The sequence below is a fragment of the Sinocyclocheilus rhinocerous genome, unplaced genomic scaffold (genome assembly GCF_001515625.1).
Source record: "Sinocyclocheilus rhinocerous isolate Xijiao unplaced genomic scaffold, SAMN03320098_v1.1 scaffold299, whole genome shotgun sequence".
NCBI classification, from domain to species: Eukaryota; Metazoa; Chordata; class Actinopteri; order Cypriniformes; family Cyprinidae; genus Sinocyclocheilus; species Sinocyclocheilus rhinocerous.
Window position 1 is genome coordinate 1,156,589 of NW_015652998.1, and position 26,225 is coordinate 1,182,813.

Sequence of the window (26,225 nt, forward strand, 5' to 3'; positions counted from 1 at the left end):
AATCTCCTCCCAAGTTATTATTCGTTGTAATGTTAAAGTGGAGCATCAGTTGGCGTTGGAATAATTATATAATTTTGTGATATTTTGTAAAAATAAATAAAATTGTGTGATATTGTGAATGTAATTTATCATATTTATAAAATGTCATTTGATTCACATTTTATATTTTAAATATATTTGATTAAATATTAATATTTTATTAAATGTTACTGTACAAATATTTAAAGAATATTATTCACACGTTTTTATTAGCTATAAACTACTGTTCAAAAGTTTGGGGTCAAATCTTGAAAGAAATTAAGCAAGTTTTATTAAGCAAGGACTGAATTGGCAGTAAAGACTTATTGTTACAAAAATTCAATTTCAGATAAATGTTGTTCCTTTAAATTTTCTGTTAATCAAAGAATGCAGAAAAAATATATAGCTTTCCACAAAAATATATTTAGTGGCACAACCGTTTTCAACATTGATAGTAAAATAAATGTTTCTTGAGCAACAGTTTTGGAATCATTTCTGAAAAACACTGAAAACTGGAGTAATGGCTGCTGAAAATTCAACTTTGCCATCACAGGAATAATTATATTTTAAAATAAATTTAAAATAGACAACAATTCATTTAAATTGTAATAATATTTCACAACATTACTGATTTTACTGTACTTTTGAACAGCATACATATTAGCTAAGTAATAAACATATAATTTATAGAGCTGGCACCCAACCAAGGTCCACACCTGCTGCTGCACCCATGGTACAAAAACATTTGATAGAGTAACAACGACATTTGAAACTGTGGTTTATTCTGAAAACAAGTCAAATGAAATGTGCATGCAATACAATAATTATCAAGGTATCACTGAAATATATTTTAACATTTCGCTTTCTTTAACAAATATACGCTTATTATGTTATATAATCCACAGCTGATCTGAACCAGCAGACTCAGCACTAAACATGACCAGCATCAGTATTCTGGGTTTGGGTCATTTAACTTGCAGATGGGCATGTGTGCCTCAAAAACCAACTCAAGCCTCTCTCTCTGCCTTTCAAGAGTAGCGATCTCTTCCTCCAGTTGTGTCTTCACATGTTCCAAATGCTCCGTCTCCTGGAAGAGAAAGCACAAGCTCAGGACACACGGCTAACGGCTAAACATGGTTTATAGCACAAATAAGTACTAATCTCACATTCTGTAATGTGTATATAAGCATCTGACGACGGTCCCGACACCTGGCGGCTGCTACTCTGTTCCTTTCCCTGCGGATCCTTATCCTGTCAAGTTCCTCAGAGGACATCTATAAAGGCCGAGGTGTTAGGTGTTAGCAAGGCAATTCCAAATTTCATTTAAGAACCAAGATTCAGTCTAAAAGGGTGATGGTGCTGCCATCTTATGAATGATATCAAAAAAACATACACACAGCAATTCTACCCAATTCCAAATATGCTGTTCCTGTTACTCATCCATTGGCACCAATGACAACATGATCCATCCATCTGACCATGCGCTTTAAGATTCCCGCTCAAATACTACAGCGCTGACTCACTCCTCATGCCCCTTTGTGATTCAGGTGTGAGTCATTTCACTCTTTTACCATAATGAATGAATCACCGGAACTTTACTTTCACTACATTCTGCATTCTAAACTCTGAACATTTCAGAAATATCAGTAACTTACATGTTTGTTAGCATGTCCTACTGAACTGTCCCCCACTGCTCCATTACAGGACGGGTCAGGACTGGAGCACTGTGACAAACAGGGGCAGTTGGGCATGGTGGTGGGTGCGAATGAGGAAAATGTTCCCAAGGTGGCCTCTGATTGGGAAAATAGAGAGGACTGCAGAAGCCACTGAAGATCTGGACTAGATGTAATTACATCAAGATTTGGGCTGGATGTAGTGTCCTCAGTAAGATTCTGCAATAAATGAATTTGTTATTAAATAATGTTAACAATTATACAAATTTAGGCTCAAAAACAATTATAAGAATTGCAGATGAAAACATTTTTCATCTTCACAATACTGAACAATTATTATCTGTCCTGTTGTATTTCTTCTGTTTGATTTAGTTGATTTTGAAAATATACAGAAGTCGGTCAGAAGTCAGAAAGAGCTTTATTACCAAGTATGTTTACACACACACAAGGAATTTGACTTGGGGACAGGAGCTTCCAGTGCAGAAGAAAATACGGACATAGTGCAGACATACATGATAGTGCAGAATTACACAGTAGAGGTGGAATTTATTTATTTATTTATTTAGTCATTGAGCAGACGCTTTTATCCAAAGCGACTTACAAATGAGGACAACAGAAGCAATCAATTGTAGTATTAAAACAACTAAAAACAGATCCAAAACTAAAAGCTAAAACTTTATAAATACTACTTATACACATTTAAAAAAATAAAGAAATTAAATAAAAATGACAAATGCATACAGCAAAATTTCAAAACTTAACATTTAAATGAAAAACAAAAAATAAAGCTAAAAACAATTCAAAATATTAAAGAACAAAAGGTATAAGAGTATAATAATGATTCTAACATAACACTAAGTCAGACACCAAAAAAACAACTACATATATATGTATGTACAACCACACACATACACACACACACACACACACACACACATATATATATATATCATTTCGTTTGTTGAAGTATTAAAATAACTCAAATTAAATAAAACTAAAAACTTCATAAAAGGCCTATACAGACATAATAAATTCAGACATCATTTAACTAAAATTAAAATAAATAACAAATATAAATAATGCAAATCACACAACAGTAGTTTATCAGTAATCCTAAAAAATAACACTGCCAAACTTACATGCTAAAAAACAACAACTTACTTACACATAGTAAGAAATTGTTATAAAAGCTGAAACAGAAGTGAAACAAGTAGGAATATAATATAACAGGAATATAATAGGAATGTAACACTAATATAAAAAAAAACACAGAAAATTAAATAAATAAATATACATTAGTAGAAATATAGAGAAGAAAATATACGAAAATACATTAAAATATTTTTTAAAATGTGTTAAATATTAAAAATATAATATATATATATATATATATATATATATAAACGTACCGGAAAAGCCGTTGAATTATCCGGGTCCATCCATGCTGGAGAAATCTGGGAATCATACATACGATAAAACGATTCTCTTCCTTCATTATGATTCATTATGATCAAACCCGATCTGTATTCTTCGAGTTCATATTATTTCTGTTTGTTAAGTTCGCTAAAACCCATCTCCCGTGCTGTTAATTGAAATAGGCCCACAAAGGGACAAATTCGGTAGGAGAAAAATGACACAACTATGATAAATCCATCAGAACGAATGATGAAAAAATAAACCAAAACACGTGCTACAACTTTTCTTCAAGTGTTTCAGCGCCTCCTCACACCCACGCTCTCTCCTCCCCAACACTGGAGCATCTATCGTTTCCAATCTACCGCCTTTTCTCCTCTGTGGGCTCTAATGTGCCTCTCTAATGGCTATTACTTATGAAGACCTTCTTGCCAATAGCGCCAACTAACTGTCGCTGAAATTATATTCACTAGAAAACCCAGTAAATATCGTAAGTTTAACACATGAGGTTTGAGGGCTACAGAAGCTTCCATAACTCACACCCTTCACATGTTGAATTTCACTTACAGACATCTTCTGCCAAGTGACGTATCGGTTTGAAATGTATGAATAATCCAACCGTTGCAGAACTGGTAGGACATCCGTGAATCACTGAACGGGGTAGAGAACAGATACATGCCTCATTTCATGGCTGGTCTGTACTGTCTTCAAGAATACATTAACATGAGAAAAGAAAAGAAAAGAAAAGAAAAAAAAAGACTTGGAAAAACTCTTTGAGAACTTCAAGCAGAAGAAATTAAAAAATAAATAAATATTTTTTTAATTACACTTATTTCAGTTTTTTTTTTTGTGCATGGGGCATACACTTTATTTTAAAATATTTATATTATATATAACTTTTATCAACCAAATCAATTCTTTTTAGATCACCATGGCTGTGTGTCAGGGTATTCTTTTTTGAAAATATCATATTTTAATCTTTTAAGTAAAATGCACATTTTGTTCAACCATTTGGTCAATAGAGTAACCCTAAAAATGTCTTGACACACACACACACACGGATAGATAGATTTATAAATATATATTTAATATTTGAAACTATACTACAGGGCTGTTGAATGCGTGAATCTGATTGGCTGACAGACGTTCTAATGTGTGAACACTGTTGAGAGACACACACTCGCTCTCTTTCTCTAATTACTACTATCTCTAAAATTACATTTTAGAATTAGCAACGGAGGCGTCGGATGAGATGCATAAGAAATTAGTCCTACAAACAAGAGCAGTTAAAGGACAAAAACCTGACAAATGTCTTGAAATACAACATCTGAACAATGTCTTGAGGTGTGGTAACTTTAGTAAAAGTGGAATAATTGATTCGATCTGTTCCCTACCCAGTTCTATTGAATTATTTGAAAATAATGCACACTCAAGGCGTAACGGTCATTCCGGCTTCGCATTACCACCTGGGGTGTGCATTATTTTCTAATAATTCAATGGCCCATCGTCAATTATTATTTACTTAACTGAGTCAGACATCAATGGTGCTGAAAAAAAAATGCAAAGACAGAACTATAATTTCATTTTAGTCAGACTCGTATGACTAAATCTGTGTCATAATTCAGAATAAGCTTGTCAGCACAAATCCCAGGTAAAAAGTTTTATTATGAACAGAAAAGTTAAGTTTATTCCTCTTTTAAATTCAGTGCTTGTTTTTTTCCCAAGGCAACATAAAACAAAATTAATAGCAGATGTATGATACATCCACAGTGGACCGCAGACACAAAGGGGTATAAATGACATATCATAAGGGTCTGTAGGCCCTAACAGTAATGTCAAATAGTTTAGAGTTGTTCAGTGTCCCTTCTTTGTCCAAAAGGAAGTAGAACTTGTACCATTTGATTTTAAATGGGATAAATGAAGGTGATTCCTGTCTGTGCGCATGAGCACAGTTAGATGGTGAGCTCTGAGAGGTCCCAGTGGTGATTGTGTAGATACTGTGACTTTTCCACCTCCCTTATGCAGAATTACACGACTCACAGAACGGCGGCTGAACAATATTGCCACGCCAACAATTCATCCGCCTACAACAACAGAAAAAAATCATATTTAGAGAGCTAGAATACATAAAAAATGCAGAAAGCAGAGTTAGGGCTTACCAATAAGTAGGCACCCAAGAGTGAATCCATAACGTTACCTCCAGGCATTTGAACCGAGGTTCATATCAAAACTGAAAAGCCCTCCTAACTCAGTTCTGACCTTTTGTGGTTCACCACTATTTTTTCTAGTGTCCCTAAGACTTGTGAAAGCAAAGTGAGCAAGATATGCCCAAAATAGAAACTGACCAGTACAAAATATGGCCAAAAGTCTGAAAAACCGCGTCCGGTCGTGTTCGAAGAGAATCACGTCCTTTGCGATGGCAGTAGAGGTGAAGGTATAGGCATTCCTGACTGAAATCGCGCTAACGTGGCAACTTAGTGGATTTAGGATGCTTGTATAAAAAATGCAGAAAGCAGAGTTAGGGCTTACCAATAATTAGGCACCCAAGAGTGAATCCATAACGTTACCTCCAGGCATTTGAACCAAGGTTCATATCAAAACTGAAAAGCCCTCCTAACTCAGTTCTGACCTTTTGTGGTTCACCACTATTTTTTCTAGTGTCCCTAAGACTTGTGAAAGCAAAGTGAGCAAGATATGCCCAAAATAGAAACTGACCAGTACAAAATATGGCCAAAAGTCTGAAAAACCGCGTCCGGTCGTGTTCGAAGAGAATCACGTCCTTTGCGATGGCAGTAGAGGTGAAGGTATAGGCATTCCTGACTGAAATCGCGCTAACGTGGCAACTTAGTGGATTTAAGATGCTTGTGATATCTTTGACTTTAACGATCTGGGTCGCTGTAAACACGAACGCTCTCGAAGACTGAATAACGTTAACGTTACCTGTCAGTCGATAAGCTAAAATAATTGTCCGACAGGACCTTAGACCGAACAACAAGCACTGAATACCCATGATTGAATAAAATGCTTAATTTTCAGTAATTCTCTGAGATACTGACATTTCAAACATGACACATTTCTGTATGTTTTGACTCTATAATATTATCTAACACGCTGAGCGCTTTGAACGGCACCAGGTCGACGCCATGTTTGTGCTCTTTTAAACTACGGAAGCCTCATTTGTCCAATTGGTCCAGTTCACGTTTCTCCGTTTTTCTAAATCTTCACAAAAATTTTTTTTTCATTCATTGTTTATTGTTATTTATTAATAAAATATTCAGAATAATTGTAAATATCTGGGTAAGCTTTACATTTTTACTGAGGGGAAGTCGTCGTGTGTGTGTTCTGTAGCTCTTTTGTATGAAAGTTTATAAAATAGGCCTATAGAAATTTTTATTATAGGCCCTATTTTTATAATACAATAAAATGTTTACGCAATTTATTCCTTACAAAATGTTGGACAAAACAATGTTTTTTTTTTTCATATAATTGCTGTTTCAAAATTGTTTTAATGATTAGGCTACATTTTGCTGAAAGGTCTTTAATGGGCTGTTAAGCCAGACTGTGACATGCTCCACTATTTTTTACATTTATTTTGTACAGGAAGGTATGCCTGTACTGGAAGTGGCTTTACTCTAAAATATTCACTAGAGTAAAAAGAGTGACCCGGTCTCCATGCAAACCTGCTTTCCTGCTGTGTATAAACATAAACTTTGTCCAAAAGTAGGCTGCCTATATACCTATATCCACTGATGCAGCATCAACAAAGAGCACGGACACATTGTGTCTGTAAAACAGACTGTATTCATGTTCACAGTTTACTTTAGAAACAGACAGAGATTACAGGTGTGTTTGTGTTTTCATTGTGTGTATGTTTGCGGGAGGGCTGTTCACTCTTTATCAGATTTTTGAGACATTAATATATGCTGCAAACTAATTTGCATACAAAGTTTTGATGTAGGCTAAACTAAACTCATTACAGTGGTTACAAAGTGTATTGTCTAATGTAGCAACGTGAAAAGCGCTAGTTAATCCTCTTATTAATATGAAAAACCCATCTATTTAAAATGACTAACAGTGTTTTAAAAATTTAGTAGCCTAATTTATGCGACAGGACACGCCTGCCCCCCTGCTGATAAGCTACTATTACAGCAATACAGCCTAACAACACACACCCACCTCCACAGACAACAAGCCTACATAAACAAAGGAGCAGACCCACACTCTACTACAGTATGAGTAAACCTGAAGACATGTTTTAAAAAGTTGATAAACGGACTAAAATTACATTAAAGTGTTAAAACACGAACATTGTAATATTTAAAACAGTGCAAAGTAACCTGTTTACTTTTCTCATTAAGGTTACAGTAACCTTACTTTTGGCGCTTTTCCACTGCATGGTACGGCACGGTACGGCTCGGTACGGTTCACTTTTGGGGGGGTTTCCACTGGGTACAGTACCTGGTACCTGGTACTTTTTTTAGTACCACCTCGGTTGGGGTTCCAAGCGTACCGTACCGTTACCAAAACGTGACGTGTAAACTCTGCTGAGCAGATTCAACGATTCATAAATACATGTAACATCATTCATAAATGTGTGATGGAAATTAATTCAAGAAATTTGTATATACATATTTGTGTAAACATTTTAAATTTATTTAGGTAAGATGCATTTGTGTGAGCATTTGGGGAAATATTTATGCTTTTACTTGTGTATTTATGAATTGTGTTTTGAATTTACGAATCGGATTTTGTAAATGTAAATTGTGCTGTGCATTTATGAATTTTGTTTTGCAAATGAGTTATTTTTGAGGCTGATCTGTCTCCATAGTTTTACCTGCAGGCTACCTGCACTGCGCCGTTATATTTCTGCGCATGCGCAACCTCACCAGGCTGTTTCCTTGTTAACTGGAAAGCGATAGTTGAATTGTGGATAACTGTAGAACTGCAAGTTGCGAGAGGATCCGCTCAAAAAAACATCTCTAGAACCTTAGACGAACATAAATCATTTGCTAGGTTTTTCGAAAATGCCTCGCGCATTCCTTGTCAAAAAAAGTGAACTTTGCCGCTGAAAAAAGAAGCTGGAGTGAGATCCCGGATTCCGCGCGAGGGGACGTTTACATACCTGGTGAGTGTCTCGTTCATGTTCGCTTGTACCTGGGTGGGGAGTAAACATAATTTAATACTTAATGCATATTTACTTTATTACGTAATTAATTTTATATTGACCATGGTTGTTGTTGGAAACAGATGACTTGACAAATGCAGTTAGAGTAAACACAAATAAAATTAGTTTCTCATTATCTAAAATGTTATGATGAGGTATTTTGTGTGCCAAGTTGTATTTTATTATATATATTTTTAATATTTTTAATGTCTTACAAATGACTTGATATTGTGGTGGCTTGTGATATAGGCTCTGTTATTTTGTTGAATGTTTACATGCATTAAATAATACTAAAAACTTAATACTTTTGTATTAAATAATAATAATAATGAAAATAAACACATCTGAAATCAGTGGCCAGTCAAAATCGGTTGATCTCTCTCTGTTTCGACTTAAAAATCTCTTTGCTCTTGCTGCTCCTTAGAGTCCATTTTTCCACCATATGTGCACGAAGTCTCTGAGGGCAGCATTGCAGACTACTCCTGCTTCACAACTGCACAAAAAAACAACACATTTCTACAGGTTCAGTTCCATGTCTTGTCTGCACAACTGCCATCTTCTACTGCACAGAGTTAACCTGATCACAAGCCAGAATGCCGCATGAGGACCCAAAGAGTGCCTTACTTGCGCTCAAAGATGAAGGTGAGCTGAGAATCCTTTTGGTTTAAAACACACATTTTGTAATGTTTGTGTGTGTGTGTGTGTGTGTGTAAAGAACATCTCTTTCCATTGTTCTCCATTTTCAGATAACTACAGGTAATATCCCATCTCTTCTACCAGTCATCCCAGATAATACAAACAAATTAGCAGATATTCCTCCTGCTGCATCAGTGTTATCCTGCCAGGTGTGCCAGAAGATATTCACTACAGCACGTATGCTGAAACGCCACAGTGAAATGAAAAAGTACTCTTGTGAGCACTGTGGAAAAGGATTTAATGATGCTTTTGACCTGAAGAGGCATGTACGTACTCATACTGGTAAGTTTGCATTTAAATAAATATATTTAGGCTACATGTTTAAGTTTTTATATTTTAATATCTAACTTTCCTCTCAACCTACAACAGGTGTGAGACCCTATAAGTGCACTATGTGTGTTAAAGCCTTCGCTCAGCGCTGCTCTTTAGAGTCTCACCTGAAGAAGATCCATGCTGTTACTCAACAGTACGCCTACAAAGAGCGTATAGGGACAAACTGTTTGTGTGTGAGGAGTGTGGCTTGACTGCACAGACACGGTACGGTCTGCAGAATCATCTTCAAGCTGAACATCCTCAGAGACTGATAATGACAAAAAGCAACCATAAACTGACACATATTGTGGAAGATAATACATCACCGTGTTCAACCTGAAACCCCCCAAATTTAGTGCTGAAGAAAAAATTAGAGGACCTATTATTATTGATGAATTCTAATTAATCATTTTGCTCCACTCCACATGCACTTTTGTACAGTAATTCTAGGCAGAACCAAATCGCTTACAGAATTATTGGAATTAGGAGAATAATTTGGATGTATTGTATCGAATGACAAATTATGCTGAAGCAGTATAAAATGTATGAAGTCATAGTACACACAAAAATATATATATAAAAAAAAAGTTTTTGTTTCTTTGTTTGTACACTAGCTAAGACCTACTTAAAAAATACTTATACAAATAATATACTTAAACTGAACGTAATATTTTTGGAGACTTAATTACATGTTATTTGTAATGTATTGTCATTTAAATTTATATTAATGTAAGTAGTTGAACTTAAGAGAGCTTTTTTGACATACTGTAGGACTTACGTACATCTTTGTGTAATTTCATAAAAGTTCTAAAATATACTTTATATATACTGTAATGTAATTTCTATTGAAAATGTATTTAAATATATTTGTAATTACACATTTGTAATAATGTTGCAATTTAATACATTTAAAACACAGCCTATTACTTTAAATGTAATACTGAATAACAGTATACAGTTAAATACTTTACATGTACACATCAAAATAAGTGTATTAAAACAGTGACTTACTTTAAAGTAAAACTTTTGATTTGACATGATTACAAATTGTTCTTAAGTGTGGTAAGAAAAAGTCATGAAGGTGTACTCTCTTTAAATAAAAAGTGGTATTTTATTTAATCAATAGCCTATTAAATGATCTGCAAATACATTACGTTTTTATATATAGGCCTATGCTACTTTAAAGATTTGAAGTGCACTACAAGTGCACATTCGATACAATTAAGAGTTACTTTTCACAAGGGTTGCCCATTTGTCTTTACGTTAAAAACGTTTCCTGACTATTAAATAAGCCGTAAAAAAAAAAAAAAAAAAAACGACCCCTCAAAGGACCTATATTTAACTGTGGCAATAACAAAAGCAACCACTCATAGGACCTATATTTAAAACCGTAACCTTGCATATGCACGCACTGTCAGCGGGTTGGTTCGAACTGGCCAATTATTAGGATTTGAAGGCGCGTTTAAGGATGACGTCAGAGTGAAGCCCAAGGAGACAGTTCAGGTGAAAGGACTAGGAGGCTGAGGTGGAAAATACGAGATGCTCGGGAAGGATCTCATCATTTCTCATCAGAATCATTTCGGATTGTCATCAAATTAAAACGTAGAGAAAATAATAAAAGGTTAATCTCGCCGCCACTGATTACGACACATCGGCAGCCTTCGACAAGAACGACTGCGAATATGATGCACTCGCTGTTATCCAGCCATCGCTCTCTCTCTCGAGCTTGCGATGCTTTTGCCACACAGGCTGAGGGGAAATCAAGCGCAACAGTTACCCGTTATTCTTGATCCTTGGCCGGACTAGAATCCAGAAGAATCGCTATTGGCATTAGGTGACGTGATAACCTCTAAGACACGAAAAGGAAAGGACGCATCTTTTTTGGGGGATGCTCTTGTGTAGTGAACGTCGCCACCATAGAAACCCGGTGGCTCTCGCCGCTGATGGGGTGAAATAGGTTACGAAGTGGTCCTGACGGTGGACCGCAGTGCTATTTTTCATTCTGGACTGTGTGTGCCGTGATAATACATGTTAGTGAAAAATGCAAGGGGTGACGGTGACGGGAGAAGCGCCCACATTGAATGGGGGCGGAAGGGAGGAGGTAAGGCGTGAAAATGTTGGTAAATAAAACCATGAGTTTCTTCTCGTTGTATTACATTTGTCTTATGAGTATGTAGAAGGTGAAATGTGATAAAAATAAAATATAATAGACATAGATATAATAATATTTTTTAAATATTATTTTATACATTTTATATTTTGTAAATATTTTGCTACACTGTTCTTAACATTCTGTTATAGGTTATGCATTATGAAATCATTAATACAATCAAAGACAAAATTAGAAAAAAAGATAGAATTTTTTAGCTCTCTTGCCTGTAGGCAACAATGTGCAAGAATGAAAGAAAATTAATCAAAAGGTTTTATTTATAGTGAAAGTGAATGATTGCTATCCATTTTTACTGATGCTAGAATAAAATATGTTATTTTTTTTTATTACACTACATTTACAGACTTCACACTAACTTCACATTATGTGGCATAATCTAATAAAATTGGGACCTAAAATCCTTTAATTTTCACTTAAATCGTAAATAAATGTTAAAAATTAAAAATATATGAAGGCCTATATATACAAAAAATACAATAAAAAATCTAAATAACACAGATGAGCTGTGTCCAGTATGAATGAACAATGATGCTTCTAGGTAACAAACACATTCGAGCAATTAATCATTACATGCAAATAATTTATATGGCTCTTAATTGTTTAGTACTAAATGTAGTGTGATCAATTAAAAGTTTTTTTGTTTGTTTGTTTGTTCATTCAAAGTCACCTTCATATTTATCTATTTTATTGCTATCTCATATGTGGTTGCAAAGTGAAGAAAATTGGTACAGCAGAGAATTAATCACATTGAAAAAATATTATTTTAAAATAATCCCTTATGTGAAATCATGCTGTGCATGAACCCTGCATTGCTTCGTGCATTAAAGAAGGTGTTATTAATATGTCAGTTTGAGAAAAAACATTTGCTTTAGCTATAAGACATTTGACTTTGTTTAATCTGTATTGCAATTGCCTGTTTATTAAGGGGAGGGGCCTGTAACCTTTCTATATGCTATGTTGCCATAGAAACGATGAAAGCTAGTAGATGAGAATGCACCCCCATTATTTCCCTGTTTCTCTCTTATTTTTAATTTTTAACATTTATTTACGATTTAAGTGAAAATTAAAGGATTTTAGGTCCCAATTTTGTGCCAGATCTGTGATAGAAAGAATGATATCATGCATCTAATACAGAGATGATTGGCTAAATAGGTTCCTATAGCTTTTTGCCTGTAGTTTTTGTAAGCAGATTTTTCTGTTTGTTATAAAAATTGACACTTTAAGAGAAACCAATCTGCAAGTGGTCTATTTACATGAAGTTGGACAGAAGAAAATATTTTATAATTAAAAAAACTACATCACCTTAAATATGTGCATTGAAAACTAGGCTTTCTTCGTGCTTAGATTTTCTCACTTTGGCTTTTCCCACCTGGCTCACAACATTTATCTTAGATAACTGGAGGTCAGGTCTCAGGGGGCATTCATTATTTTCTGGACGGTTATTCATCCAGTGTGTAGTTCATTAAAGAAAATCCAATAATTAAAACACACACTTTTCTAACAGCACGCACAGTGCCTTGCATTACTTTAAATGCATTATTTGACTGTTACAAGCTTTCTCTCGATTCTTTCTCTCACTCACACCCTCAGTTGCTGAGTTTACCCCCATATACTGTTACAGACCGATCGATAGACTGAGAGACAGTGGGGGAGGGGAAGTTTTTGTACTCATTATTGAGTTTTCATAATGTTTGTGCTACATTGTCACTTACAAACGTATCAATACTTTTAGCTGCAGCTATTTCTGTTTAGTGACAGCTCTCTTTTAATTGTAAATTTATGTTAAAACCGTAAAACCTAAAATGTTGCTACCGTAATTTTTATGGTAAAATTCCGGCAACCACAGCTGCCGTTTTTTTACCGTAAATTTTACGGAATTTATTTTTACAGTGTACTAATGTGCTCCCTTTAGGGGTAAAAACATATAAATCTGTACTTGCTGAAAAGGTATTGTCCCAGTGACAGCTTTTGTACCCTTTTTTTTCTGAGAGTGTGTGGTGTGAGCAGATCATACAAAAATGTATGAATAAGATTTTTACCTGAATATGAATAAGAATGTTCCCAACACTATATGCACAACTAGCAGGTAAACTGAGCAAAAACAAACAGCCACTTGCTTTAGCTGTCTTATCCCCTTTCCCAAGAGGGCAAATAATGCATTGACTCCTACACACTTGCAGGAAAACACCTACACCTGGGCTTGATTTTATGATTCTGCCCATCAACCGATGCCTCTCATGTAAAAAGCATTCAAATGCACATGATCATATGACTGCAGACATTCTTGTGGCATCTAAATTATTTAACTTATTAGAGTGGCTCTGAAATAGCAAGCTAACTTGATCCACTGTTTATACATAACTGCAGTTTTGTTCTATGCAAGTGTCCTCATGAGCCTCCAGTATTGAATCTCACTGAATATCGTTCACATCTCTTAGGAAACATTTTCTTGTGGTACCAACACTAGCTTCTCACACTCCCGCAATTGCACCTCTCTGAGATGCAGTGCAATGAAAGCATCTAGTGAATAAATAATTAATTTGTGATAATGTTGCATGTTTTATTGAAATTTGAAAGAGTAATGACTTTGTAATCCAAAATTTACAGACATATAAAATTATAGATAAATTAAGTATATATGAGTATGTATGGGAGTGTTACCTTTATGTAATATGCTGTATTATCACGTTTCATGCTTTATGTTGCCATTATTAAAAACATGCGTATAGCTTGTGCACATAAAGCTCACTGCAGGCCCTAATGGATTCTATCTCTCCCATCCCAGTTTGCTCTCTTGTCCTTGTAAAAGGAACAATTAAACTCCTGCCAAGAGGAGCGCAGCCTCCATGCCACGCTTGGGCTGCAGCCTGCTTTTAGTGCTGCAGTTTCTCACAGCAAGGGCATTGCTCGTAATATTAGCTGATTTATGTGTGTAAGTGTCTGTGTGTGTATTAGAGAGTGTGTATGTGATGTTGCTAGAGAAGAGACAGCAGGGTAAAAGGACAAAAATAGGAAAAAAAAAAAAAGATTGCAGACCAACCATAGAAAACCTTATCTTTTTGTGCTATACCTTTTTTTTGTTTTGTTTTTTTCCTCCCTCCTACTAGTTTGGAATCAGTTCATCTTTGCCCATATGGCCACAATACCTCAAGCCGCCACTGGGGTCAGACTAGGCAGTAGAGATCCATATGCATTTAGTCGAGATGATGCACTCAGTGATGTTTAAAAGCTTCTAGACTTCCCCTCCACAGCCATACAGAGCGTTTTAAAAGGAGACATGGTTTGGGTTACGAGCAGCCAGGAAATATATTCAGCCCTCAGGAGAATGATCTATTACCGAGTTTTCTCTGCTGCATGTCAGAGTGGATATAGCAGACTGTGCTTCACTCAGCTGTGCATGTTGTAATACAAATGCAATATACTAGTTCCCTGAATCATCTAAAACACGGGTTCAAAATGGAGTCTAGGGACCCCCAGGAAGCTGCAAAGGAGTCTTAGGGGGTCTGTAGAAAAATATGGTTGAAAATAAATGTTAAAAATGCATTTAAAATGTAAAAGTAATAATATATTATAGGCATTCTGCTTTCTATAGGCTGCTGTGATATCATGAGTTTAATAGTTATTATATTATTCTATTGGCAGCCCTAGTTGTTTAACAGTAAGAAGGCAAAAGTGAGTGCTCGTCTCTCCTTTCTTGCAACATACAATTTTTTTAAAGATAGTTGTGTATCTTTCTAGGGAGTTTTGCCATTGTCATCTAAAGCAAAGTGAATTTCTTTTAGAACAGTATTTATTGTGGAAAGTGCCATAAAAATATATTTGAATTGAAATTGTTCGTATTCTTATACATATAACATCATTTCAGTAGTGAGTAGAAAAAAGGTACATACTGTATATATTTTCATTTTTTTTTTTGTTCTTGTACAATGGCAATGATAATTTTAAAAACAAATGTATTTATATGATGTTTAATATTTTTCACACAGTAAAATCCTTTTTATATTGGTTATATTTTTGCAGTGGCAGTGTTTCACAAAACCCTATGGCAACAAACAACCAGGGTTGGGCAGGGAAGGCCAGGGTATGTGACTGCCATACTCTGCCATATGGAAACGCCGCCCCTGCACATAAGGATCATATTTAGGGATCCTTGGCATAAAAAAGTTTAAAAACACTGATCCACAATGTATCAAAAGTGTATTTCTGTCAGAACTAATTTTTACATTTTCTTTCTTTCCTTCCCTCCTGTTCTCCCCCAACCATGCCCCCTCTGCTTTTTTTGGGTTTTTTTTGGCTTTGGCATCTACTCACTCCCATTCTGTCCAATACCCTCCAACCCATCTGTTATTGAACCCTGCCCCATTCAATTTCTAATCCATCTGCACAACCCTCTGTCCCCTGGTCTTCCTATATTTCCATCTGGTCTCCCTCTTCCCACCTATAGCAGCGTCCTCTCAAGCAGTCCCTGAGTGGCTCACTGTGCAGAGAGTCCCACTGGAAGTGCCTGCTGCTCACCCTGCTCATGTACGGCTGCTTTGGCACGCTAGGCTGGTGCTCCCTATACCGCATCACCGTAATTACTTTTGATGAGCAAGCCTACTTCTACAAAGGTAATGCCCGACTTTACCATGACAGCCCGTGTTCCAATGGCTACGTCTATATACCTGTAGCCTTCCTGGCCATGCTGTACATCGTCTACTTGGTGGAGTGCTGGCACTGCTATTCTAAAACAGCTAACCTTGCTAAGGTGGAAATCAGTGAGGTGTATGACAGGATACAGCGGTTGCAACAAGCCACACCTTGCATCTGGTGGAAGGCCATCAGCTACCATTACGTACGCCGTACCAGACAGGTGACGCGCTACCGAAACGGAGACGCCTATACGACTACACAGGTGTACCATGAACGGGTCAACACGCACGCAGCGAGCTCCGAGTTTGATTACTCATGTCTCGGTGTCAAAGATGTTTCGAAAGAGCTGCAGGGCCTATTGGAACATCCTGTCACTCGCTTGCGCTTCACCAAGTGCTTCAGCTTCGCCAGCGCCCGCGCTGAGACCGCCTACCTCACGCAGCGAGCACGCTTCTTCGGGGACAATGAGGGTCTGGACGACTACATGGAAGCACGGGAGGGCATGCACCTTAAAAACGTCGACTTTCGGGAACACATGCTGGCGTTCCCAGACCCATCGCGACCGCCCTGGTACACCAGACGCTGGGTGTACTGGCTGGCCTCAGCTTTCCTGCTATCGTGGCCTCTTCGTGTGATTGCCGAGTACCGTACTGCATACGTCCACTACCACGTCGAGAAACTGTTCGGCGAGAACGAGGACGCAAATGACAATGATAATACGGAGACGGGTAATTACTGTACGGGCTTTGAGCATGGCACTGGGGGTCCCACTCTGCGCGTCATATCGCGGGTCAACACAGTGGATATGACTGAACTGGAATGGCACATTCGCTGTAACCAGCAGATGGTACCTAGCTACTCTGAGGCCTTGCTTATGGATTTGGATATGAATACAAACACACCGTTGTCGGTTGCAATGGCTGCACGTATGCGACGCAATTCTAGCTACTTCCTTCAGAGCTGCCCCAGGTGCCGGCACTCAACAAGCAGCTCTTCGCTCCCTTCCTGGTTTAGAGGGAACATGGCTGCAGGGACAAACTCATTTCCCATTAGACCCAGCGGTAGGCTTTCCCTTAGTCGCAGCGGTTTCTCTCTCGGCCGGTTGCATACTGCAAGAAGCCGCCATCCCTGCCTGTTTCACTCGAGAAGCCTCGGAGGTGGGATGGGCGGCCGTGTGGAAGAGGGTGGTGGGGGTTTCCTTGGTCTTGGGTTTAGAGTGCCAGATGAGGAGAGGAGAGGTGTGTTAGAGAGTGAGGGGCTAGAAGGTGACGACGTAGAGGAGACAGGCCAGGAACAAGTGGAGGAGAGGGAGAACGGAGAGGCCAGGGAGGATGGGAGAGACAGGCCACCCACTTACCAAGATGCTCTGTACTTTCCCGTGTTAATCATTCACGGGGAAGAGAGCTGTCATGGGGGGCATGGCATTGACACGGGTTAAAAGAACCAATATGATGTAAAGAAGGATTTAAGTGGTTTTTGAAAAGTAGAGGCAGATTGACATCTGGGTGCAGTTAGGAGACAAGGAGACTGAGAAGTCGAGGAAGAGAGGCGAATTGTACCAGAACCAGGATAGAAAAGTTGAAGAGACTGATTTGTGTCTCTGTGTAACACTGACAAGCAACTCTGAATTTGTTCTTGAATGTTGTAGGGATTGAAATGAAAATAATATACATCGGTCATGTCATATCCATGTCGACTGACTTGATACAGACTGACCATAAATATATATATGTAGTACATACCTAGTAGAATATACTGATAGGCATGGAACATCAGTGTCCTATATCGATCTTAATGTCCTATTATTGAAATCTCTGGCATATCATGTCCATAACAAACTAAAAGATCAGCGTGTCCTCCTTTTGACCATGGGAGTAATGTACTATACATGAAAAACTTGGTGTCTGCAACCTGCTTTTAACATTGCGAAGCAGTTTTTGCAACTCCACATTAACGTGAAAAAGCCCATGCTGGTGTAGTTTTGTAAATCCATGCGTCAACAACATACAAGTATCTTATGGAAAAAGGGACTGAGATGTGAACTGCATTTACTGAAGTTCTAAATAGACATTAGAAAGAAGCAAGAATCACAATTCAGATTCACTACTAAGGTAGAGTTGAAGAAAACAAAATGTTATGGTCCTCAGGGGGAAAAGTAAAAAAAAAAATCTAATAATAATAGACCTAATAAAAAGGAATGGTAAAAGATCAATGAGTGAATGTAGGCTGGTGAATTGTAATCCCTCACTGTTTGAAACTGTGCTTTAATCCACTGTCCTGGCTAATGACTTATTTTAATCTCTTGTTCTTTTTAATTGCCTGTTAGAAGCACAGTGCTTATGACTTTACTTATCTCTGCCTTAGAGGTTTCTTATGTCAACCTCATGTCTACTGCAGCCAATTGAAAGTAGATCTTTTCAGCAACTCAATGTATTCCTTTTTATTCTCCTGCATACATCTGTTTTTCTATCATGATGGGGACTTTCCATTGACTTCTATTGTTTTTATACTAAGCTAATGGTATTTTCTATCCCTTACCCTTAAACCTAACCCTCACAGAAATGATTTTCATTAACATAATTTAGTATGTTTATAAAACCATTGTCCTTGATTTCAGGTTTTTGGGACATCCATCAATCCATTTGTAGGCCTCCATATTCCTTCCTTCCTAGACTGTTAGAATGTTAAAAAAGTTATTGGGTTAAGCTTGTTTCAGTTGAATACAACTATTGTTAATAGATAAAATAGACAACACAAGATACAAAGTAGTGCAACAATCCACCATCCCATGTAGTCACATCGGTGATTAGAACAGCAAACAAGATTAAAAATATAAGTGTAGTTCAGTACAAGCACAAAGTGTCACCTACTTTATAAACAGTGCAGGGATTGAGTTAAAATAAGATGTCCTTGAAAACACTGAAGGAACAAATGTATAAACACAGCCTTGCACATGGAGAGGATATTAATAATTAAAAAAAGGTTAAGTCCAAAGCACACATCAAGAGCATCCCTCTATTGTTTGTATAGGATTTCTACTAATCAAGTTATTGCTAAAACTTCAACAAGCACTAGCATATCTTTCAGCGATGAGGAATTGATTACAGTGGCCATGACTATGATGCTCTTATTAATAAAGTCAAACCATTAACAATGTGTTCAATGAGTGAGTGATTTATTATTATTATTTATTCATGTATTTTATTAAAACTGCTGCATTATTATTATTTATTCTTTTTTTTTTTTTTACTTATTTACGTAACTTGCAGCTACAGATGAACAACACAGAAGATAATATATTAAAAGATGTCCTTAATTATCACAACAAGCAGTGTGTGCAATATTAACTCACATTGTCATAGTACAGTGTTCAGATGTTTTATAGAGTTTTGATAGAACCTGAAAGTCATAGATGCTTCATTTGACTTTGAATGATCCTTTAGTACTAATTAATAATGATGTGAAATTCTGGATTTAGTCTCAGTAACTCTAGGCTAATGACCAGAGTTGTTTTTAAGGTTGAATCAATGCAGTTGAATCAAACACCTCCACTCTTGTTGGAGACATGCTCAACAGTGTTTGATGAACAGTGAAACTGATATATATATTCTGTGGTTACATAATTGAATCCATAATAATTTTGCACTTCTTAACAATGTGCTTTGAATTTCTTGGGATTTTCACTGTAGGTGAGCAAATGTCATGCTTAATGTGTGGCCAGTGATCTCACCACACTACCCAGGCAGGCTCAAATCACATATGTTTGACCAATGGCTCTACCTAGTGGTGGTTTTTACAATATAACCTTGGGACATTTTAAGTGTTATTATGAGGAAAAGTACAAAATGGTGTAAAACCGAATATAGGTTTAAATGATATTATAATTGATTAACTGTATGGAATGTTGGGAATCTTGCAGGGAATTACCTTGCAAGGCATGTCATCCTCTCTTCCTCTCCCTCCCTCTGTTCATAATCTGTGTCTGAAGGACAGGGCAGCACTTGCCTCTGCTCTGCTGACAAATAATAGAGGAAGTCAGTGACTGAGTGCTGCATAAAAGGACACAACCCAGACCTGGTAAGTCAAACATCTAAACCATGCATTCAACAAATACTGAAACATTTTCAGAGCAGAATTACATTATTCAATTATGGGTTGAAATTTTAAATATGTTCATAGCAGGATGGCTCTATTAATGCCTGATTCAGGAAAATCTAAGACAATGGAATCTTGTTGCTAATAGTGTTAAGTCATTCATTTCCAATTAACACTGCATTCCACTGCCATTGGTAGCTTTCAAAATACAGTGGTTGCTTTGTTTAATTGATATCATTGTTGAATATGTCTTATATAAGTTAAAAAAGAAGTGAAGTAACAGTGGTGCTGTGATAAGCTTTTCCCTAAGCAGCTTGTTACCTCCCTTGAGCCTGATGATTCAGACTACTGCTGCCATCAGAGATTTAGGTCACACAGACGACACAGCATGTTGCCCTAGTCAGTGACAATGATGTGAACCACCTATTCAGATACCCATTTCCTTATAAATAATGTGGATTGCATTTAAATGTGTCTAATAATAGTTAAAAATAGCCACTTTTTATGCAATTATGCCACACATTTTTACTCCTGTAGTATTTCTGTGTACATACTTTATATATATATATATATATATGTGTGTGTGTGTGTGTGTGTGTGTGTGTGGCCACTTCATTAGGTACCTTGTGTGTGTGTGTGGCCACTTCATTAGGTACCTGTCCAACTAACACAAATATCTAATCAGCCAGTCACATAGCAGCAACTCTGCATTTAGACATGTAGGCATGGTCAAGACAATCTGCTGAAGTTCAAACCGAACATCAGAATGGGGAAGAAACGTGATTTAAGTGACTTGGCATGGTTGTTGGTGTCGGATGGGCTGATCTGAGTATTTCAGAAACTGCTGATCTACTGGGATTTTCACACACAACCATCTCTAGAGTTTACAGAAAATGGTCTGAAAAAGAGAAAATATCCAGTGAGCGGCAAAAATGCCTTGCTGATGCCAGAGGTCAGAGGAGAATTGCCACACTGGGTTGAGCTCATAGAAAGGCAAGATGGTAGGGTCAGAATTTGACGTAAACAACTAGAAAGCATGGATCCATATCCAGATCTGAAGGCAAAAAGGGGTCCAACCCGGTACCTATAGCAAAGTGGCCGGTGTGTGTGTGTGTATTAAATTTGAGTTGAAAAATACAGTTCATCAAACAGGTTGAGCCCACCATTAAAAAGCTTATATTAAACAGTAAAACATTGATAAAACATATATTAATGGCATTTAAAACATGGGACAACTTGCCCCAACAACCTGATATTCATATTAAATACCTTTGTCCTGTGGGCATAGTTCAACCTTTCAGCGTCAAACTACCTTGCTTATGTAGCTGTTTTATTGTGTTCTCTTGTTTACCCAACAGTCATAGCAAAATATGGTATTCACAAAAATTATGCTATTTACATTAATAATTCACAAAATAATGACTTAACAAAAATAGTAATGTTATAATTTACAAGGGTTTTGAAATGGATGTTTGAAAGTAAATGTAAAAAAAAAAACTTATCAAGACAACATGACTCCAAATTGTTATTAAAATATAGCCCGATATATAGGCTGTCAATATTAATGTCCATTATAACTTTCTAGCTGGTTGACGGTTGATATTTATTTTTCTCATTTCACAATCCAACTGAACTTGGTGTGCAGCAGCTGTGAAGTGAAGAACAACAGGATGTCGAAGGACCAGTTGGACTCAGTGGTGAGCCACGCGGAGGGCTTGCTCTCATTGGCCGTTCAGTTGCACGCGCAGTGTCAGGAGGAGAGCGCGCAGATGGACGCTCTAGCCGAGCAGCTGAGAGAGGAGAGCCAGAGTCTCCTCAGCCAAAGCGACGTGCTTCAACAGGACATGGCTGAGATGTGCAAAGCACTGGAAACTCTGATGGACACTAAGGTGGCCTTTGAAGCCAAAGAGAGACAGGCTCGCAAACTAAGTAAGCAGCTCTAAAACACAGTGGGGGAAATAGCTTACCACTTAAATTCAATGAAATTGGCATTGACAGTAAAAAATAGTGGTCTGCTAGTGTGATGTGGAAATGTGATGTGGAATTTCTTTTTTTTTTTAAATTAAAATCTAATCTTGAAACAACAACAATCACTCAACCAATAGTGTGAGTTTGGGGCGGGACTATCTGTTTGCTCAACCAATGGCTGATGGGGGGAGTGTTTGGCAAACCTTTTTGAAAACCATCATGATTTCTTCAGGTAGTAGGGCAGAATTTACACACTTCAACTCTAAATGTTATATTCGTACCATCAGTTATTGGCGTAGATTTCTTTTAATCCTCTAAACAATCCACAGCACACATTTGTAAAGAATTATAAAGACTGTATATTAGCCATTATGAATTTATCCTGGTGTATTTTTCTATATGTCCAAAGACATGGTCTAAGACATGTTTATTGTCTCTCTGGACATATATCAAAACTTTGTGTATATTATTGTAGCTATCAAACATCAAAGAACTGTTTATGTGAATAATTAAATAAAAATTCAAATGTTGCAATGAAAATATTTTTAGGTATTTCATAACTGCTTGTGGTCCCATCTAAGTGTATACACTAAACATTGCATCTAAGCTCATGTAATAGTGGCCTCTGCTGATTTATCTCTGGCGGGACGGGCGATGGAGGAAGGGCTCTGTCTCAGCACGGCTCCATTCATCATCACCCCAAACCTTCAACCTTGAGCTCTGGCGTCTCTGTATGACCACCACAGCCGTTATTAACACCCAGAAGAAGAAGCTTACCCACATAGATCTCTACAGAAGAAAGAAACAGAAGGGGTGAGTGCTCAAGAAACAGAAGAGATTTATTTCTACTGTATTTATTAATGCAAAGAAAAACTGATTTGGTGTGCATAAAGAAACACTAAGAAGCTTTAAGCACGCATACTGACGCATACCTACTGGTGTGGAGACAGCATCATGCAAAAGCTCTCAGTAACAGGGCCATTGCAGAAATACTCTATTCGCAGTTATTAAATTATTTGTTAATGTGGGTTAGCAAGATAAGGTTCTTTTTGACGGCTCATGTGTTCTTATCATAGCAACCACTGTGAGAGGTTGATGATCTTATGAAGAATAACTAAACCAAAGTACTAACCTCAGTACTGTACAGTCCTGTGTAGAACCGATTTCCGGTGTATGGATGGGCCCAAGTTTTATTCTCTGCATCTTCACAACTAAAACAAAAACATTTCCTAGCAGTGCATTTTTAACTTAACATTAATTTTGTATGGAGCTCCTAAAGGGACATGGTGATGGAGAACAATTGAGATGGGAGGAAAAATTATATTTCAAAACAAAACTTTTGTGATGGAAATCATTTAAGATGGGATGGAAAACTATTTCAAAGCTTTTGCGAGAAAACTCTGAGTTTTATGGGGAACAAAATACTTTTGTAAGAGGACGTAAAAGTGGTACTAAAAAGAATAAAAGTACAGAAATATAATTTTTTCTCCCGTTTCATTTTTTTTTTCACGTCACCATGTCTTTTAGGGGCTCTTCTTTACTCTACTTTTGTAACTACAGCAACTGGGAACTATGAGACACATTGTTGACTCTGTAATCTCTCATCTTCTATATTTCTGTAGAGAATATGGTTCTTAAGTGCACCAAAATCACAGATGCAGAATGCCATACACAAAAGAAAGCAGATGAAATCACCTGGTAATAGAGGGAGTGTTGTGAAGGACAGAGAAACACAGGCTGTCCCGACCGATCTTGAGAATACATCCTGATACCATGAGAAAAAACAGAAGAAGACCACAGACTCCCAGAGAAGTGTTGAGAGAAACAGTCCCCCTGCATATACATGCAGGACAAAAACAAAATTGTTAATTTGACTGTTAAGTCCCATCTGCATGAATAAAAGAAAGTGGAATGTGAAACATCTAAAAGAAATATGGAAAATGCACATCTGAATGTCAACAGAAAAGTTGACACATTCACCTTCTCACATCCTCATCTACACAGCTGGCATAGATCCAGTAAAGAATAAGGGAAAAGCAGTAAATAGCCATGCACACAGAGATGGCTGACACGAAATAGCACACTGAAGGAGAACTGGAGCCTTCCACAGTCAAAGCCTGGCCAGATGCATTATAATGAACACTTCCATAGAGGATGCACCGTCCATCAAAGTGGCCCTAAAGAGACAATCAACAAAAATCATCCATATTTGCATATGATAAATATAAGGAGAAACAACAGCAAGGGCCATCTAGGGGTCATTTTCTTACTCTTTCACAAACTATGTGGAAGATTTGTATTTCTCTGTGACACGCAGAGATATAAGTGCTGTGCTAAGTGCTATTGTCCCTGTATCATATGACTCTAATAAGCCATAATATGGTGCGAGAGGCCGGCTGATCACATGGTGATTAAATTTTAGAGCTCAAGAGGGTCTGACCTGGGATCAGCAACATAACATATTGTATTTTTTATTGCACATATTTTTTTTATTTTACACATATTTAAAATCACCATGATATCATGAATAACAACAGATGTAGCCGATCATTGAAAATGATTTGAAAATCAATTAATCTCCCCCCAAAAAGTAAGAAATAATCTGACCACTTCAATAATGCTGTATGATCACACATTATGTTACATGTTAACATCAAACTGAATGGTGTATAACTAAATAATGCCTCAAATGTCCCATAAATATGCACGCAAAGTTTTGCCACTATCATCTTGATACTTAAAACTGAACTACGTTCAGAGACAGACTTATAGTATATCACATTTCTCTAGAGGGATTATTATGCTTTTAGTTTTCTTAACAATAAATCATTTTACAATTTCACTGCTCACAAAATAGCAATGATCAGACATTGTAGAGATGATTAATGAGTGTTACCTGAGTGAGTGTCATCCAGGCGGCAGCTATCACCCCACAGATGAAACACCCAGCGTAAAGGACAAGCTCCAAAACTAGCAGCCATGGTAGTCCCATCATGAACATGCTCTCACGGTCAGTCTCACGGAGTCAAGCAAACGAATGCCTCATTTATGCGCTCTTCGAACTGCTGTGCTGTGAGCTTTGTCTCTAAAGCATGTCCTGTCCTCACAACAATGTTGCTTTTCAGAATCATTTTTGACAATTGGGCAAGAGAATTTCACAGCATTGCTATTAGGTATAATGAAAGACTGCATTCAGGTCAAGTTAGAAAAAAATTTCAGCCAGTCTGAAGCAAATGCAATACAGCTATAAATCATCATTTACTAATCCTTTTCTAAATATCAGATATATCAAATCTGCTTATGACAGGCCAGTTGTTGACATAAAACAGGCATAAAAATATGATCTCAAATATTGTCAACAGTTGTACCATAGATAAAAAAGATTCACAAATAGAATTATAAAACAACACAAAAACAAAACAAAACACAATATCTCAAATATTGTCAACAGTTGATTCACAAATAGAATTATAAAACAACACAAAAACAAAACAAAACACAATTTAATTTTTTTTTAAACTAATATTGTCCAATAACAGCAAGTGCTCTGACTGAGGTCCTAAAGCATGAATGTGAATTAGCTGCATCTCCATGTCTGTGATCATCTTTACAATAATGATAGTAACCGAAGATTTGCTGTTTATTAGAGTAAAAATAAAGTTACTTATTGATAGATGAAAAGTGGGCTGTGACAACAGTGGGACACTCACAGTGCATGCACCAAATTTAAAGGGATAGTTCACCCCAAAATAAAAGATCTGTCATCTTTTACTCACCTTCAAGTTGTTTCAAACCTGTATGAATTTAATTCTTTGGAGCACAAAAGAAGATATTTTGAAGATGTGGATGTGGATAACCAAACAAAAAGTTTCTGGTCCCCAATGACTTCCATAGTGCTTCCAAGTAAATGGGATCTCTTTGGTTATCTTCTTTTGTGTTCAGCATAAGAAAGAAATTCATACAGGTTTGCAACAATTTGAGAGTGAGTAAACAGTTTTTTGTTTTTGGGTGAACTATCCCTTTAATTCGTTCTTTTCCAAACCAATAGATGGCGATAAACACTTTTCAACGAGCTTCGTCGACG

General features: G+C 36.9%; 3 protein-coding genes and 2 pseudogenes across 3 annotated transcripts; 2 read left to right on the top strand and 3 right to left on the bottom strand.

Annotated features, from left to right (window-relative positions):
* Positions 1-964: 964 nt before the first annotated feature.
* LOC107715254 (proto-oncogene c-Fos-like) lies at positions 965-3,781 on the bottom strand. Its single transcript, XM_016521338.1, has 5 exons — positions 3,724-3,781; positions 3,101-3,219; positions 1,674-1,910; positions 1,185-1,292; positions 965-1,105 (listed from the first exon to the last, which is right to left on the bottom strand). Exons 1-5 carry the CDS (start codon positions 3,779-3,781, stop codon positions 965-967), a joined length of 663 nt encoding a protein of 220 aa, XP_016376824.1.
* Positions 3,782-4,333: 552 nt separating this feature from the next.
* LOC107715287 (transmembrane protein 223-like) lies at positions 4,334-6,264 on the bottom strand (annotated as a pseudogene).
* Positions 6,265-8,053: 1,789 nt separating this feature from the next.
* LOC107715288 (putative transcription factor Ovo-like 1) lies at positions 8,054-9,825 on the top strand (annotated as a pseudogene).
* Positions 9,826-10,719: 894 nt separating this feature from the next.
* LOC107715339 (transmembrane protein 151B-like) lies at positions 10,720-19,187 on the top strand. The gene is made up of 2 exons (XM_016521441.1): positions 10,720-11,377; positions 15,891-19,187. Exons 1-2 carry the CDS (start codon positions 11,318-11,320, stop codon positions 17,514-17,516), a joined length of 1,686 nt encoding a protein of 561 aa, XP_016376927.1. The 5' UTR covers positions 10,720-11,317; the 3' UTR covers positions 17,517-19,187.
* A 2,911-nt stretch (positions 19,188-22,098) lies between these two features.
* LOC107715289 (transmembrane protein 179B-like) lies at positions 22,099-25,148 on the bottom strand. The gene is made up of 5 exons (XM_016521364.1): positions 25,038-25,148; positions 24,122-24,318; positions 23,837-23,974; positions 23,274-23,352; positions 22,099-22,930 (listed from the first exon to the last, which is right to left on the bottom strand). Exons 1-5 carry the CDS (start codon positions 25,140-25,142, stop codon positions 22,775-22,777), a joined length of 675 nt encoding a protein of 224 aa, XP_016376850.1. The 5' UTR covers positions 25,143-25,148; the 3' UTR covers positions 22,099-22,774.
* Between the last annotated feature and the right edge of the window lie 1,077 nt (positions 25,149-26,225).